Raw genomic sequence first — 15,844 nt, 5'->3', positions numbered from 1 at the left:
GGCTTCAAAGTTTTAGTCTGAGTAACTTGCCTTGAAAGAGACGCTAAGCTGGCAACTCCATCTGCATCCACTTGCATATTCCTACAGGGGTACAATATGCAGCTGATTTCCCAATTAAGCTTTCCCAACAAAGTAGTTTTATAATTTAGCCAGACTCAAAAGTTTGAGAAATGAATATTCATGAGGTACTGATAATCCTCCGTCTAGAACACAGCTTTTCGCTGAGAGCAGATATGACTCGCTCGTGTATCACTCACCACACAGCCGAGCGAAAATGTGAGCGGGGAAGAAATGGCTGAAACCAGCAGATTGTGTTTTGCTAAGACAATAAATAATAATCGTATTCTGACTCAAGTGCCAAATGTATAGCGCTTAATTAGAGGTCAGTAGAGCATATTTCTGCTCAGCTGTTTCATTTACAGCAATTAACATGTTCGTGTAGCTTAAACTGGGTTGCAGAGCAGATTTCAAAGGGCTGACTGAAAGCAGAATCAGGGAAGCGTTGCTCAGCGCTCGCAGCAGCTCAGGCACAGCACGCTCGGCTGTGGGACGGCGCTGGCAGCCCCCAGGGAAGGTGACAGACAAAGGGGGCTTTGGCATCCCCCTTGTCCGTCGTCGTTGCGGAGGGCTGGAGGGGGCTGAGCATCCCGCAGCTGGTGGGGGCTGCCGGGAGCATACAGAATCAGAGCATGACTTCAGTTGGAAGGGAACCACAAGGATCGTCCAGTCCAGCTCCTGTCCCTACATAGGACAACCCTAAAATTTACACCGTGTGTCTGAGTGTGTTGCCCAAATGATTGTCGAATATTGTCAGGCTTGGTGCTGTGACTGTTTCCCTGGGGAGCTGTTCCTGTGCTCTAGCACCCTCTGGGTGAAGAACCTTTACTTAATATCCAACCTAACCCTCCCCGGCACATCTTTCTGCCATTCCCTCAGGCCCTATCATTGGCCACCAGAGAGAAGAGATCAGCGCCTGCTCCTCCTCCTTCCCTTGTGAAGAAGCAGTAAACTGAGGTCCTCCTTCAGTCTCCTCTTCTCCAGGCTGAACAGACCAGGTGACTTCATCCGCTCCACATACAACTTCCTCTCTAGACCCTTCACCAACTTCGTGGCCTCCTCTGGATGCTCTCCAGTAGCTGTAGATCCTTTTTTTACTGCAGCACCCAGAACCACACGTAATACTCGAGGTGGAATCGCACCAGTGCAGAACAGAGCAGGACAATCCCCCTCTCACCCAGCTGCAAAGCTGTGCTGGAGGCACCTCAAGACACAGTTGGTTGCCCTCTTGGCTGCTAGGTTGCACTGTCGGCTAATGTTCAACTTGCTATGAACCAGAACACCAAGATCCAGAGAAGAGCAATGAAGATGGTTAAAGGGGAGGAGAACAAGGGTTATGAGGACGGCTGAGGGAGCTGGGGCTGTTTAGCCTGGAGAAAAGGAGCCTGAGGGGACACCTTATCACAGTTTACAACTGCCTGAAAGGAGACTGTGGTGAGGTGGGTGTTGGTGACAGATGATAGGGTGTGAGGAAACAGCCTCAATTTGCGCCAGGGCATGTTCAGGTTGGACATCAGGAACAATTTCTCCACCAAAAGGGTCATTGGTCACTGGAACAGGCTGCCCAGGGAGGGGGTTGAGTCACCTTCCCTGGAGGGGTTTAAGGGACGGGTGGATGAGGTGCTGAGGGGCATGGTTTAGTGTTTGATGGGAATGGTTGGACTCGATGATCTGGTGGGTCTTTTCCAACCTGGTGATTCTATGATTCTATGAATCATAGAATAGTTTGGGTTGGAAGGACGTTAAAGATCATCTAGTTCCAACCCCCCCTGCCATGAGCAGGGACACCTCCCACTGATCAGTTAGTTCACTAGACACCTCCCCAGTTCTCTCAGCCTGTCCTCCTACTGGAAGCACTCCAGCCCTTGGATCACCTTTGTAGCTCTCCTCTGGACCTGTTCCGACAGTAAAATCCCTGGAGGAGTTTAAAAGATGGGCTCGGGGGGGTTAGTGATGGGTGGGCACGATTGGACTCGATGATCTTGGAGAGAGTTGGGGCTGTTCCGCCTGGAGAAGAGAAGGCTCCAGGGAGATCTTAGAGCGACCTTCCAGTGCCTGAAGGGGCTACAAGAAAGCTGGGGAGGGGCTTCCACAAAGGCTTGGAGTGACAGGATGAAGGGGAATGGGGATAAACTGGAGAGGGGCAGATTTAGACTGGACATAAGGAGGAATTTCTTCATTATGAGAGCGGTGAGGCGCTGGAAAAGGTTGTGCGAGGAAGCTGTGGCTGCCCCATCCCTGGAGGGGTTCAAGGCCAGGTTGGATGGGGCTTGGAGCCCCTGATCCTGTGGGAGGTGTCCCTGCCTATGGCAGGGGGTGAGGCTGGATGGGCTTTGGGGTCCCTTCCAACCCGACCCCCTCCACGACCTCAGGGGCTCCCGCCGAGCCGCAGGGGCCGCTCCCCACGTGCGGCGGGGGGGGGGGGGGGGGGGGGCGGGGGGGGCGGCCCCAGCACCGCCCGCCGGGGAGGGCGGCGCGCGCGGGGCTGGGCTCGCGCCTCGCGCCGCTCCCGCCATGGACGGGCCGTGAGGAGCTGCCCCCCGGGGGAGCCGCGGGCCCCGGCCCCGACCCGCAGGTGCCCGAGCGGGGACCGAGGGGGGGAGGTGCCGGCTGGGGTGGGATGTCCGAAGGGAAACGGGAGCGCTCGGGTGCCCGCAGAGAGACGAGAGGGATGAGGTGAGCTGCCGCGAGGGCTCGGATCGCCGGAGGGAGCCGCGAGGGCTCGGATGCCCGGAGGGAACCAAGAGGGTTCGGATCCCGGAGGGAGCCGGGTGGGATGAGCTGCCGGGAGGGGTGCGGTGACCGGGGAGAACGGGGAGGGCTGTGGGGCGCGGAGGGAGCCGCGGAGGCGGCCGGGGCGGCGGCGGCGCTCGAGCTGCCTGTCCTGCCGGTCCCGTCCCCGCTGCCCCCCGGCACGGTCCACGTGGCCCCTGGTCCCCCCTCCGCAGCCCCCGCATGGTCCCGCTCCCTCTTTTTCTCCCCAGTTCCTCTTACCTCCTCCCTTCCGAGTCCCTTTTCCCCCTTTCTTTCGCCTCAGTCCTTCTTTTACCCCCTCCCCAGTCCTTCTTTTACCCCCTCAGTCCTTCTTTTACACTCCTAGTCCTTCTTTTACACCCCTCCAGTCCTTCTATTCCCCCCCCAGTCCTTCTATTTCCCCCCCCCAGTCCCTCTTTTACCCCCTTAGTCTCTCTTTTTCCCCCCCTCAGTCCCTCTTCCCCCACTCCGTCTATTCTCCCTCCCCAGTCCCTCTATTCCCCCTCCCCGGTCTCCTATTCCCCCTCCCCGGTCCCTCTATTCCCTCTCCCCAGTCTTTCTATTCCCCCTCCCTGGCCCCTCTATTTCCCCCTGGCCCAGTCCCTCTTCGCCCCCGCCCCAGTCCCCCTTCGTCCCCCTCCTGTCCCTCTTCATCCCCCCCCCGTCCCTCTTTGTCTCCCCCCATCCCTCTTTGTCCCCCCCATCCCTCTTCATCCCCCCCGTCCCTCTTTGTCCCCCACCCCGCCCCTCTTCGTCCCCTGCCCCCAATCCCTCTTTTCCCCCCCAGTCCCTCTTCCCTCCCTCCATGTGCCGCTGCCCCTTCTCAGCACTTGCCCCACACCGCACACTCTGCCAGCTTGTGCAGGCGGGCGAGGCTCAGCTCTGCCCCTTGAGACCCCCCCCCAAGGTAAAGCAGTGTAGGTTTTACCATCTAGTGAGGTTTTCTTTGTGCTTTTCTTTCTTTAGATGCATTGCTATTCCTGCAGAGACTTTGTTGCTTCACGTCGGACCTATGTGACTCTTCTGGAAGGATCATGACCGAAGTCCTCTTCTCTGCTGCTTTGAATGGAACTGAGCCCAACCTGTTATCCAGCAGTGGCTGGTCTGCTGGAAATGCCACCACCAAGTGTTCCCTGACTAAAACTGGCTTCCAGTTCTATTACCTTCCCACCGTCTACATTCTGGTCTTCATCACTGGGTTTTTGGGCAACAGCGTGGCCATCTGGATGTTTGTCTTCCATATGCGGCCTTGGAGCGGCATCTCGGTTTACATGTTCAACTTGGCGCTAGCCGATTTCCTGTATGTCTTGACTCTGCCTGCCCTCATCTTCTACTACTTCAATAAAACAGACTGGATCTTCGGCGATGTCATGTGCAAGCTGCAGAGGTTCATCTTCCACGTGAATCTGTACGGCAGCATTTTGTTTCTCACCTGCATCAGCGTGCACAGGTACACGGGCGTTGTGCATCCCTTGAAGTCGCTGGGGAGGCTGAAGAAGAAGAACGCGGTGTACATCAGCACCCTGGTCTGGGCCATCGTGGTGGCCGCGATTTCTCCGATACTCTTCTACTCGGGAACAGGGATAAGGAAAAATAAAACCACGACGTGCTACGACACGACAGCCGATGATTACCTGAGAAGTTACTTCATTTACAGCATGTGCACCACCGTGCTGATGTTCTGTATCCCATTCATACTGATTCTCGGTTGCTATGGGCTAATTGTGAAAGCTTTGATTTACAAAGATTTGGACAATTCTCCTCTCAGGAGAAAGTCGATTTACCTGGTTATTATTGTGTTGACGGTCTTTGCTGTGTCTTACCTTCCCTTCCACGTGATGAAAACCTTAAATCTAAGAGCCAGGGTGGATTTTCAGACTCCACAAATGTGTGCCTTCAACGATAAGGTTTATGCTACTTACCAGGTGACGAGGGGTCTGGCTAGTCTCAACAGTTGCGTCGACCCTATCCTTTACTTTCTGGCAGGTGATACCTTTCGAAGGCGGCTTTCCAGGGCGACCAGGAAATCATCCCGAAGAAGTGAACACAACGTGCAGTCCAAAAGCGAGGAAATGACTCTCAATATTTTAGCTGAGTATAAACAGAATGGAGATACAAGTTTGTGAACGAATGCAAAAGATTTGGGAACGGTTTGGAAAAATCCTCCGCTTTGAGACAGTAGGATGCTGTAGTGCTACAAGCGTGTGAGGAAAATCTATCAGTCTCTCAAATTCCTTTTAGGCAAAGCCTCATTTTCTGATCCTAGAGAAAGCTTAACAGAGTAAGTGGAAGAATTTTAATGGAAAAGAACGTGTCAAAATCAACTTTCCTTCTCCTTACAATATTCTCATTCCTTTCTGACTTGCGTCAGATGAAGTAAAATGAAGTAAATCCCCTAAAGGAAGAAAGCAATCCAAGTGCTTCTGTTTTAATGACTGAGTCTCCCACATTCAAAAATGTTCTCAATCAGCCTCTCTTTAAAAATAGGAAATAAGAGAGAGCAGAATCTTCTCTTCGGAGGCCCACTAGCCCTTCGCTCACTTACTGTTGTACACAAATGTTTATATCAAAGTCACGATGCAGTTATCTCACCTTTACAGTTTTATTATTTCTTCATCTACTTCTGGTGTTGATAATTATTTGATAGTTCGGTAGCATTTATGATTCAGTCTTGTTCGAGTGCCTGTGTTTTACAAAAGGTCGTCTTACTGGTGTGTGCATGATTATGCTTTCGGAGTGCGACGGTTGTTCATGAAAAATACGGAGCAAAAAATAGCAAAGCCAGAATTGGGCAAATGGGCTTCCAGGTGAACTGGCCCTCGCCGCTGGCAGGCGGAGAAGCAGGTGTCGCTGGGAGCCGGAGCAAGCTGGCGCGGGCTTTGCACGTGCACATGGCAGGGCGTTTCGGGAACAGATGTCAGCGTACAAATGCATGCGGCGACGATTTTGTGGTGAGCAGCCGGTGGTCTGATCCTGCCTTCCGTGCTGAGGAAAAACGGGTGCGTTGTCAGCCGGCAGGATGGGGCTGAGCAAGGACGGGGCTTGCCCACGGAGCACCTCGGCGAGCCCTGCAGAGCCAAGGGCCGAGTTGCCTTTACTGGAGGCTGCCCACGGTGCCAGCGCTCGACTGCCGGCGTTGGGAGCCGTGCTGGAGTTCTTTACGGGTAAAACACGAGAAATGTGTGTGCTGAAAATAACTGTACCTTTCAGACAAGTAAAACTACAGTTGCTCGAGTTACTTGCGTTCCCATTTGGTACAAGAGTGTTTCTATTCCTGGCAGTCTTCAGAGATAGCAGAAGAGTTGTTTCCCAAGAAAATAGTTATTAAAAAGGATAATATAAATGGATTATATATTATATATATATAAATAATTGGGGGGGATTAATATTTTGTACTGTGATGAATAAATTACTGTATTAACAAGATGTTGCAATATACTACAGACTAAATCCAGCCCTTTATTATGTGTCTTCTCCAAATGTGGAATAGGTCATCCAAAATTAGCCAAACTGCAATATTGTGTAACACAAGAGCTAGTGATCAGAGCACAGATGAAATCTGACATGGGCAGCCTTATTAATTTCTCATATTTTTAAGAAATGTATTTGAAAATATTGTGTGCTAGAAATGGTATGAAAGCATGCTCTAAAATTAGTGTACGAAGTTAAGTTCTGTGTAATCCTAAGGGTGATTTTAACAGATCTTTGTTCCTCTGGTCTTCATGGTAAAATATTTATATTTTACTTATGAATTTCCAGTGATTGGTAACAAACAAGAATAGCTCTAGTTATTTTTTGATGACATCGTAAAGCAGCTTCTGTTCACACGTACAGCTTCTTAATTTGCAAAATCCCTATTTATTGAACTTATTTATTAGAAAGCTAAATGTAAAGTATGTAAAGTGTGGTTCTCCGTGTTCATAGTCAGAATTGGGCATTAATGGAAAATTTAACAGCATGTTTCGATCACTGTAATACTGTCTTCTAACAGAACATCTTTATAATAAACTCAATTCCACCCTGACTATTCACTGTTGATTTGTAACCTAGTGATAAATTAAACTACTGATTTATAGCCTAAAGCTAAATTTAACTGCTGCTTAGAAAGCGTAGCTTCTTAAAGCAATGTTAGGATCTCATTTAGCCCTATAAAATGGAAAATGTAGAGGTTTTGAAGAAATCCCAGCCAAGGGTCAATTCCTAATTAATCCCTACTGACAAAAGACTGTGGAACAGCACAGCCTATTTATATCACCAGAGAATGAGCCTGATTCATAATAAATTACTTCCATTATGTGATTATTTGAGACTTCATTCAACTGAGGCACGTCTTGTTTGGAATGGTAGATTAATTAAATGGAGAGAGAGCATAAAAATAGGATATTCTCTGAATCTTCTTCTTTAGGTTTAAGATCGTATTCGTTTCCCAGCATTTCACAGTCTATTTGTCTGTTTCAGTTAGGAAATAAAATGTTCCGCTAATCCATGTCTGAAAAAAGATCCTAAACAGACACGGCAGAATGTAAAACCATACACCCAGGTTGGTCCTTATGCAGTTACTTAGAGTCTTTTTTGCAATATGTCGCTCTAATATGGCAACATTGACTGGTGCGGCGTGTATGGAAACCCACATTCAACCAAATCCTCCGAGTGTGCTGTGGGAGAGACCCGGCGGCTGAAGAGCCACCCTGCCTGGGACATCCACCTTCTGGAGCCCGGGACGGCCACCGCTGTCCCAGCATCGGCCTTCTGGGTCTTGAACACCAGCCAAGTTTTCCTGCTTTCCTCTGAACCGTTGGAAGCTCGTTCTGTTCCATCTTGCCTCACGGAAGAGAACTGTGCGACTGGCCAGATTATTCACCTATTTCATCGCTGAGGTCTGTGTTTATTTAATGAAGATCACTTCCACATGGCAGGCAACTGCACTTGGCGTCTTCACCTCATGGAAGCACATGACAGCCTTCCGCCAACACCAAGAATATTCATCAAACACATTTTACACGTTGTTTATTTTCCATCTTTCAGATCCTAGGACCTGTAGAGCTAACACCTCAAATTGCATCTTGATCCAATTTGACACATACTGGGATGTCACAGCCTACTCTGAATCCAACAGGAACATGAAGCTGAGCCTCACAATCTCATGTAAAGTTCCTCCTCTTTTTGTGAACTTTGCTATATTTGACGTGAGGTAGTTGGAACCCCTACAAAATCGCACCAAGGTCGCATCTCCTCCCACACGATTACTTTTACCAGCAACAGGACAGACGCGTATCTGTTGGGACATCCCATCAGTGAGGAAGCTGGTCGGATGGGGTCCTTGGGCTCTACCAGGGCAAAAGCCAGGTAGGTCTTCTCCAGACAGCGATGGAGCCATTAGCTCCTGGGGAACTTGGCAAGACTGTTGTTAAAAATTTGCCTTTTGGCACTTTATCACTTAGAGGCCCAAGTGATCCCTGTGGTTACACATAAACCTCTGTGGTGGGTGTAGTCGAAGAAGCCTTTCCCTAAGCCACTCGGTGGAGTTTCTTCCTGACCTGTCCCCATCTCACCTGCAAGCTTTGGGCTTGCCATTTGTAAGCAATGATGACAATGGGTTGTGTTTACCAGGAGGGGGATTCAGCTCATCGTCTTTCTACAGGAAGACCACCTAAAAGATCCATTTCCCCTCATGCTGCCTTTGACTAGCAAATCAGATCAGTCACTGTAATTTTGTGATCGTGTCTTTAACCTGTTTTTCCTCTGGGTATATTTGAGAATCTTTTAACAACTACAAAGCATTCACTGGAGGCACCAAAAGGTTTGAGGTAAATCGTTATTTAGAGCTTAAGTTTTGCTAAAACATTCTACAATGATCCACACTGAAACAAAGTATTATTCATTAGTTATGTTTTGCTTCCTCCAGCTCTCACAGGGTTAATTTTTTTTCCTCATTTATGCCCATTATCTCCCACATACAGCAATCTTCAATACAAAATGAAATCAGTATGAAACCTACACATGATCTGCTGTCAGTTTGTACATTTTCATAGCAGAGCACCTAGGATTTTTTCTTTTAATCCAGTTCATATGACACCAAGTGAATGAAATAATGCTCAGACACAGGGAGCCAGCAGAATCTTGTCTGACCCTGGCTCGAGCAGGAGATCGCACTGGGTGCCCCGGTAAGCTGTTTTCCAACCCGCATTCCGCTGTGGGGCCGTGTCTGTGGCTGATGGTCCACGAGCCAACGCCGCAGAGCATCCCACTGCCTTCCTCCCCATGGCCCAGGGCAGAAGCTGAAGATGTGGTTCCATCGTGTGGGCCCATAGACTAAACCCTCAGCATCATACTCGCTGAGCATAAAGACCAGTCATACCAAGTTTTCTGGAGCCTGGCATCCTCCTCTTTCTGGATGAGGCAGGACAAGGGGGAACCCTGGGCACCCCGGCTCCTCTGGCACAGGGTGAGCAGCAGCAGCCCCAGCCCCAGGCGCTGCTCCAGCTGCAGGAGTGACTCCGGCTGCAGCCTGCGGAGCGGAGCACGTGGTTCTGCGAGCTCTGGTCCCACCGAGAGCCGGGTGAGATGCATTACGGAAAGGGCTGTTCTTCCCGCTGCCACCCACGGAGAGTCCTGCTGGAAAGTCAGGTCCATAGCAGTTAAACATGCTGGCTCATGGGGTGACAAGAGACAGAAACCTCCTAATTGCCTTTCTAGGACCTTTTTTCATTATTATTAATCTCATTACAGTTTTTTGTCTTCAGATTGGACCAGAACAAAACCATTGATAGGGATGTTTCAACACAACCTGTTATTGTTCAAGCCTACGCATTGGTATGTGTTACCTGCAGTGTTTAGTCTCCACCTCTGGTAACGTTCTTGAAGGAAGCTGGGGACCTGAAGTTGAATTTGAAGACCAAAACTGTATTCCAAGCTCCTGAGCAGCCGTGCTCAGCGACTGCTGGTGGCAAACTGGGACTGCTGGAAGCGCTGGGGTTGGTGCATGCAGAGCTGGTGGAAAGAGATTTGGCCTCACACTAAAACCCTTTAAAAAAAGCCCCAATAAACCCAATCAAACCAACAGTAAGAGCTGCTTGAATAGGACTGTGCCAGCCTACCTACATTTGCTGGATCGTTTCTAACTTCAGGGGCTTTGCACTGAATCAGAACCTACTACAGAATATTATTTCTGGAGCCTGACTATACTGGCACAATAATTTCAAATACTTTGAAGGCCTATTACTTGTGAATTAAACCCACTTCTTATTTTGTGGCTATGAGTTATGGTGTTTTTCAAGGATATACATGAAAATGTTTATTTTTTTCTCTCGTACTGTGATTTTAATACTGTTAAGTTCAATTTTTGTGTAAATACTAGTCAACTTTGACTGCGATATCCACAGAGACAGCGTTCCTTGGTATTTAAGCTCAGGCTGTGTAACTGCTTTAATTAAATAGTAGTAAAAAAATATCCTTTGATTTGTCTATAATTTTAACAAATAAAAAGATTTTGATATTTAATAAAGCATGGGGTTGTTTGCATGTACATTTACTGTTAGGCATGGCTTTTTGTAACTATTTTTAGTGGCAGCAGACCTGCAGCCACAGAGTTACTGGCACTGTACCTAGCAACCTCCTATTGAAACTGCTCCAATAAAATTATGAAACACTTCTGCCTTTTGTATTGTTGCAGTTAATTCATGTTTCCATGTGATTCTTCAGGCAGTGATAGGTGCTTCAAAACAGATAAGGAAAGCTTTGCAAAAATAGGTACAACTTCGAACCTTGAGAAGAAGCAGGTGGATGAACCAAGAATCAAAAATAAGTGAGTACGTGAGTGATGCTTTATCTTGCAGCCTGTTGGTGGGTGAGCAACCACCTCCAAGCACAGGTAACAGTCACACCAGTTCCCTCAGGTATTTAATCCTCCAGCTACTACCATCCCAGAGTGCCTCACCTGGTCCATCCAGAGCAAAAGCTACATCTGCCTTTATAGAAACTCTTTTCTTCTCTTTGGCAGTGGCTGACTTGGTTGCAGGATGCAGGGTGACTGTTCCTTCCTGAATGGCTTAGCATTTAAATACAAATTATAATATTTAATCCCCTCTTTCAGCCATACCTTGCATGACAGCACAGGTATTTCAGATTTTATGTTGACCTCCATTTTCATGCCACTGACTTGTTTCACTGCCTGCAGCAGCGCTAACTTCACACAGCATGGAGTTTCGTTCTGCTTACCTTTTTATTCATGCGGAGCTAAAGGGCAGCCCTGCTCCTGGAGCCCAGGGCTGGGGATGCTGCTGGGAGAGCTCAGGTGCTCCAAGCAGCTGGAGCGCTGCCTGGCCAGCCCCTACATTCCAGCTTCATGGAGCAGCACAGCTGCACCGGGTGACCAGAGGACAATTCTTACCATCTTCTTTCTGTTCCAGTAACTGTGTGAGGCAAAACCCCGGTGCAAGGACCAAGGACCCAGACTCTCAGCTGTCATTGCAAGGGGAGCGAGAGATTCTTGGTTTTAAAGACTTTAATCCTTCAAGCTGAAGGTCCAGGTGTAGGCAATGACAATGATGCTGTGCTGCAAATTGCAGGGGCACGGGATACGTGGGAGAGGGGCAGACTTAGTCTTGACAGTAGGAGGAATTTCTTCATGATGAGAGAGGTGAGGCACTGGAACAGGTTGCCCAGAGCAGGGGTGGCTTCCCCATCCCTGGAGGGGTTCAAGGCCAGGTTGGATGGGGCTTGGAGCCCCTGATGCAGTGGGAGGTGTCCCTGCCCATGGCAGGGTGGGACTGGATATCTTTAAGGTCCCTTCCAACTCAAACGATCCTATGATTCTATGATTTCATTTATTTCACCTGCTTTATTTTACATGTTTTCCCTATTTTATTTTCATTTATTTTTGCTTAACTTTGTAAGTCATGAAAACTTCCTAGCTCTGACGTAACATCCCTTCAATAACAATGATTTTTTTTCTTATCATGAAATGGTTTCCACTGTCAACAAATCCTCATGTTTCCCTTTCCCATCCCACACTCACTAAGACCCGACAGCCTCGTCCTCCTGAGCACATGGCTGGATGAAGCTCACACAGATCCTGCAGGTCCCTAAGTGAGGCCACAGACTTGGATCCATGGAAACCTTTAAACACTCCAAGGTCCATCAGGTCTAGAGGTGCTGGGGTTTGAAAAGCTCTGCTCTCGCTGGTTATATTTAAACATAAACAGTAACATTAAGTATGTAAATATCATATTTCAAAGCTTGAGCTGATTGTGCATTTATTTCTGGCTTCCTTTAACCTTTGCCTAGGTGTGGTTTGCTCTTACCCTGACAGATGAAGGTAGCGTGAAGCAGCACGTGAACATAAGGAAAATTTGTTTAGAAACTTCTTTATAAATTATCTGACAGCATTAGAGAATAGAAGAGATGCTTGTACGGGTTGGCTATGGGCTGGTTAGATAAATAATTAAATAAATAAGGAGTTTCAAACCGTGCAGCTCAGATTTCTGCGTCCAGCACCCAGCTCCTGCTCCGACGCAAGTGGGAGGGAAATGCTGGGAATGCTGCTGCATGGTTGGGGCTGAATTCAGATGAGAAGGTCAGAGCTGAGAGGTTACTGGGAGAATCACAGAATCACAGAATGACCAGGTTGGAAAAGACCCGTCAGATCATCTATTCCAACCATTCCTATCAAACACTAACCCATGTCCCTCAGCACCTCGTCCACCCGTCCCTTAAACCCCTCCAGGGAAGGGGACTCAACCCCCTCCCTGGGCAGCCTCTGCCAGTGCCCAATGACCCTTTCTGTGAAATATTTTTTCCTGATGTCCAGCCTAAACCTCCCCCTGGTGGAGCTTGAGGCCATTCCCTCTCGTCCTGTCCCCTGTCCCTTGGGAGAAGAGCCCAGCTCCTTCCTCTCCACAACCTCCTTTCAGGGAGTTGTAGGGAGCAATGAGGTCTCCCCTCAGCCTCCTCTTCTCCAGGCTAAACACCCCCAGCTCTCTCAGCCGTTCCTCATAAGGCCTGTTCTCCAGCCCCCTCACCAGCTTCGTTGCTCTTCTCTGGACTCGCTCCAGAGCCTCAACATCCTTCTTGTGGTGAGGGGCCCAGAGCTGAACACAGGATTCGAGGAGCGGTCTCCCCAGTGCCGAGTCCAGAGGGAGAATAATCTCCCTGGACCTGCTGGTCACACCGTGTCTGATCCAAGCCAAGATGCCGTTGGCCTTCTTGGCCACCTGGGCTGGCTCATGTTCAGAAGCGATAGATTCCCGTGGGGTTTACCCCAAACCACTCCTGGCAGCAAGGTGGGTAACCAGCGCTCAGCCCCACCAGCCTCGGGGCGTCTCCCAGCCCTGCTGCCCATGCCAGCAGCCCCGCAGCCGCCTCCCTACATGCAGCTGCCTCCCTGCATCCCCGCAGGGCTTCGAGCAACCGAGAGCGAGGTGTGAGAGATGCAAAGCTGTTCGATGCCATTGAGACTGAACCAACCATGTCTGCTGGCAGAAATATAAATACCCAAAGACTTCACGAGGTACATGGCAGCTGAGTGTGGGTGTCACGAACGCCAGCACTGCCTCTGCGTGTGATACCAGGAGGGCAGTGAAGCATCAGGTGGTTTCATAGCCCCTGGGGTGCACAGACCAGCCCAGTGCTTCTTGTGGGACAGTGTCACCGCCCTGTGAGGTGGCAGTGACCTGCGGCAGGAGGGTACTGAGGAGCCCAGGGGAAGAAGCTCCCAGTCCTGCCTGTTCATCCACTGCTCCCAGCCAGAAGCTGGGCTGCACAGTCTCACTGGCAGGACAGGAGCAGGCGCGCAGGAGGTGGACAAACTCTCTGTCCCTACAGCACCTTCCCCCCAGCTGGTGCCCATGCTGGGCAGCACACGAGGTCCTGAAGCCCAGGCACACTCTGGACTTCCTAGCCAAGAATCGTGCAGGAAAATCTACAACCAGGGTCCTGCGCAGCCGCACCTCCTGTGCGAGCACTGCTGGGCTGCTGCCTGCCTCTGAGAGCATCTTTGTGTCCCTGAGTGAGGACCACCAGAAGATCCACTCATTGAAGTGCTCCAAACACCATTTGCGCTTCCTGGCATTCCCATATACCCAAAGAACAGCAGAGCTATTTACATGAATAATTCATAGAAGTTCTCCATTTGGCTTATGGCTCTTTTTTTTATGCAGCAGCACCAGCAGCCGCCCTGCACACTCCTTCCGGAGTCTGAGGCAGAAACCCAGAGCCAGCCTGAAACCCATCTGCAAGGCCCTGGCTGCTCTCACGGACCTTACCCAGCTGGGTGAGTGCTTCAGCTCTGCTTTAGCAATGTTAAGAACTGAAACCAGGTTCTAATACACGTCACTGGGCATTGACAGGACCTCTTCCATGCTTGTAGGCAGAAGGGACTGACAGAGGCGGGGAAGGGATGATGCCACATAGAATCAGAGAATCATAGAATCACCAGGATGGAAAAGACCCACCAGATCATCAAGTCAAATCACTCCTATCAAAAACTAAACTAAACCATGTCCCTCAGCGCCTTGTCCACCCGTCCCTTAAACCCCTCCAGGGAAGGTGACTCAACCCCCTCCCTGGGCAGCCTCTGCCACTGCCCAATCATCCCTTCCATGAAAAATTTTTTCCTAATGTCCAGCCTAAACCTCCCCTGGCGGAGCTTGAGGCCATTCCCTCTCATCTCCCATGCAGCTGAGCCTCCTGAATTGATGCACCAAAGTCTCGGGGCACAGCCCTGACACCAGTGGATGGGGACTCACTTGTTTGGTCTCCCTGGACCCAGCTGGGGAAAGCTTTTCGGGGTTATACAGTTTTCACACCAAATATTATGCTATTACAAATTTCAGAATTAAAGAGTACTTTTGAGGAACCATGTAGATTTAAATCTTTGCAGACTACTTGCATGGTGGAATTTAAATATCCTCAGTATAAACACCCAAGAAGTTCAGTCATTTATGGAACATACATAAAACTGTGCATTGCAGAGGAGAAATATTTATTTATTTTATATTTATTTATTTTATATATATATTTATTTTATATTGCTAGGCCTTTTTTTATGGGAGATTCATCACACCTCACTGCCCTTTCAAGAGGCTGTTGGTGTTTCCTGAAAGCCTTCTACTGACCCTCCCATGAACAAGCAGTGTCAGTGCTGGCCCTGGTGACCAGGAATAACTCCACCATGGCTAAACCTCTCCTGTGCTGAACCAGGACAGGGTCCAGACCTGCCACCTCCCACCTCACTGGGCAGGTGCCACAGTTCCTGGAGTTAATGATGTTGGACTTTGGCAACCCAAAGTTGATCACTCCCCCTTTGAAGGTCATGCCTGACATTGCCATGTGCACATCTGCAATTAAAGTGAAGAAACAGCCCCATTGGCATCAGCCACCCTTTGACTGGCTCTTCCCATGATCAAAATACACCAAGCAGCGGTTCTGGGTGTCCCCAGCATGGCCAGAATCCACTTCAGCCTCACAGAAACTGGGGATTCAATTCACTTGCCACACTGAGAAACCTTTTTTCCACACCGAGAAAGTTTCAGTAGCAGAGAAAACCCCCTCCTGGCCCGCAAATGCCTGCAGAAATGTAGATTAATGCAAAATGAAATCATGCAGCTTTTGTCTCCATGTACAGCCAGACCAGTGTGTCCTATGTAACCAGTAAGAGCAGTACATCACTTGGATTTTGATCCTGCAGCACGTCTGGGGGGCACACAGAGCTTTGGCAAGAAACTTGGGACCAGTGTGGGTAGAGATTAGGAGATCCCAGTTAAAAATAATGAACCACTTTGCTATAGGGAGCGGACAGTACCTACAAAGTTCAGTTTACAAAGTTTAGTTTACAAAGTCAAATGTAAATTTTGCAAAAAGAAGTCACAAATCATCAGCCCCTTAGGATAATTTTGTAGGTGCTGTTGAGCTGCCAGCAATCAGAGGAGCCGGCGGAGCCCGTGGGCAGGGGAGGCAGTGGGACAGGTCGGCGCTGCTGGGAAGGGCCCAGGTTGAGCTGGAAAGGGGCAGGAGCCAGGACAGAGCGGGATGTGCA

At 49.4% G+C, this 15,844-nt stretch overlaps 1 protein-coding gene and 1 long non-coding RNA gene across 4 annotated transcripts in view; one reads left to right on the top strand and one right to left on the bottom strand.

Annotated features, from left to right (window-relative positions):
• The first annotated feature begins 2,609 nt into the window (after positions 1 to 2,609).
• Positions 2,610 to 6,836, top strand: P2RY1 (purinergic receptor P2Y1). Of its 2 annotated transcripts, none has more exons than XM_069865264.1 (2): positions 2,610 to 2,632; positions 3,778 to 6,836. In XM_069865264.1, the coding sequence occupies exon 2, from the start codon at positions 3,846 to 3,848 to the stop codon at positions 4,935 to 4,937; it is 1,092 nt and encodes a 363-aa protein (XP_069721365.1). In that variant the 5' UTR covers positions 2,610 to 2,632; positions 3,778 to 3,845; the 3' UTR covers positions 4,938 to 6,836. The 2 variants fall into 2 exon arrangements, with proteins under 2 accessions (XP_069721365.1, XP_069721366.1); XM_069865265.1 differs by lacking the exon at positions 2,610 to 2,632 and adding an exon at positions 2,717 to 2,733.
• Positions 6,837 to 9,762: 2,926 nt separating this feature from the next.
• Positions 9,763 to 15,844, bottom strand: part of LOC138724914 (uncharacterized) — a 50,752-nt gene continuing 44,670 nt past the window's right edge. The window contains exon 5 of one of the 2 annotated variants that reach the window (XR_011338126.1): positions 9,763 to 9,801. This is a non-coding gene — a long non-coding RNA (uncharacterized lncRNA). Of the gene's footprint in view, positions 9,802 to 11,290; positions 12,404 to 15,844 lie in introns of those variants that run through there. The other variant, XR_011338125.1, reaches the window with a different exon arrangement.

This window comes from Phaenicophaeus curvirostris, chromosome 10, assembly GCF_032191515.1.
Source record: "Phaenicophaeus curvirostris isolate KB17595 chromosome 10, BPBGC_Pcur_1.0, whole genome shotgun sequence".
In the NCBI taxonomy this organism is placed as follows: domain Eukaryota; kingdom Metazoa; phylum Chordata; class Aves; order Cuculiformes; family Cuculidae; genus Phaenicophaeus; species Phaenicophaeus curvirostris.
This window is presented reverse-complemented; position numbering and strand designations above follow the sequence as displayed.

Bases quoted from the DNA above. Each gene is read 5' to 3' on its own strand.
- P2RY1 (XM_069865264.1), top strand. From the start codon at position 3,846: ATGACCGAAGTCCTCTTCTCTGCTGCTTTGAATGGAACTGAGCCCAAC.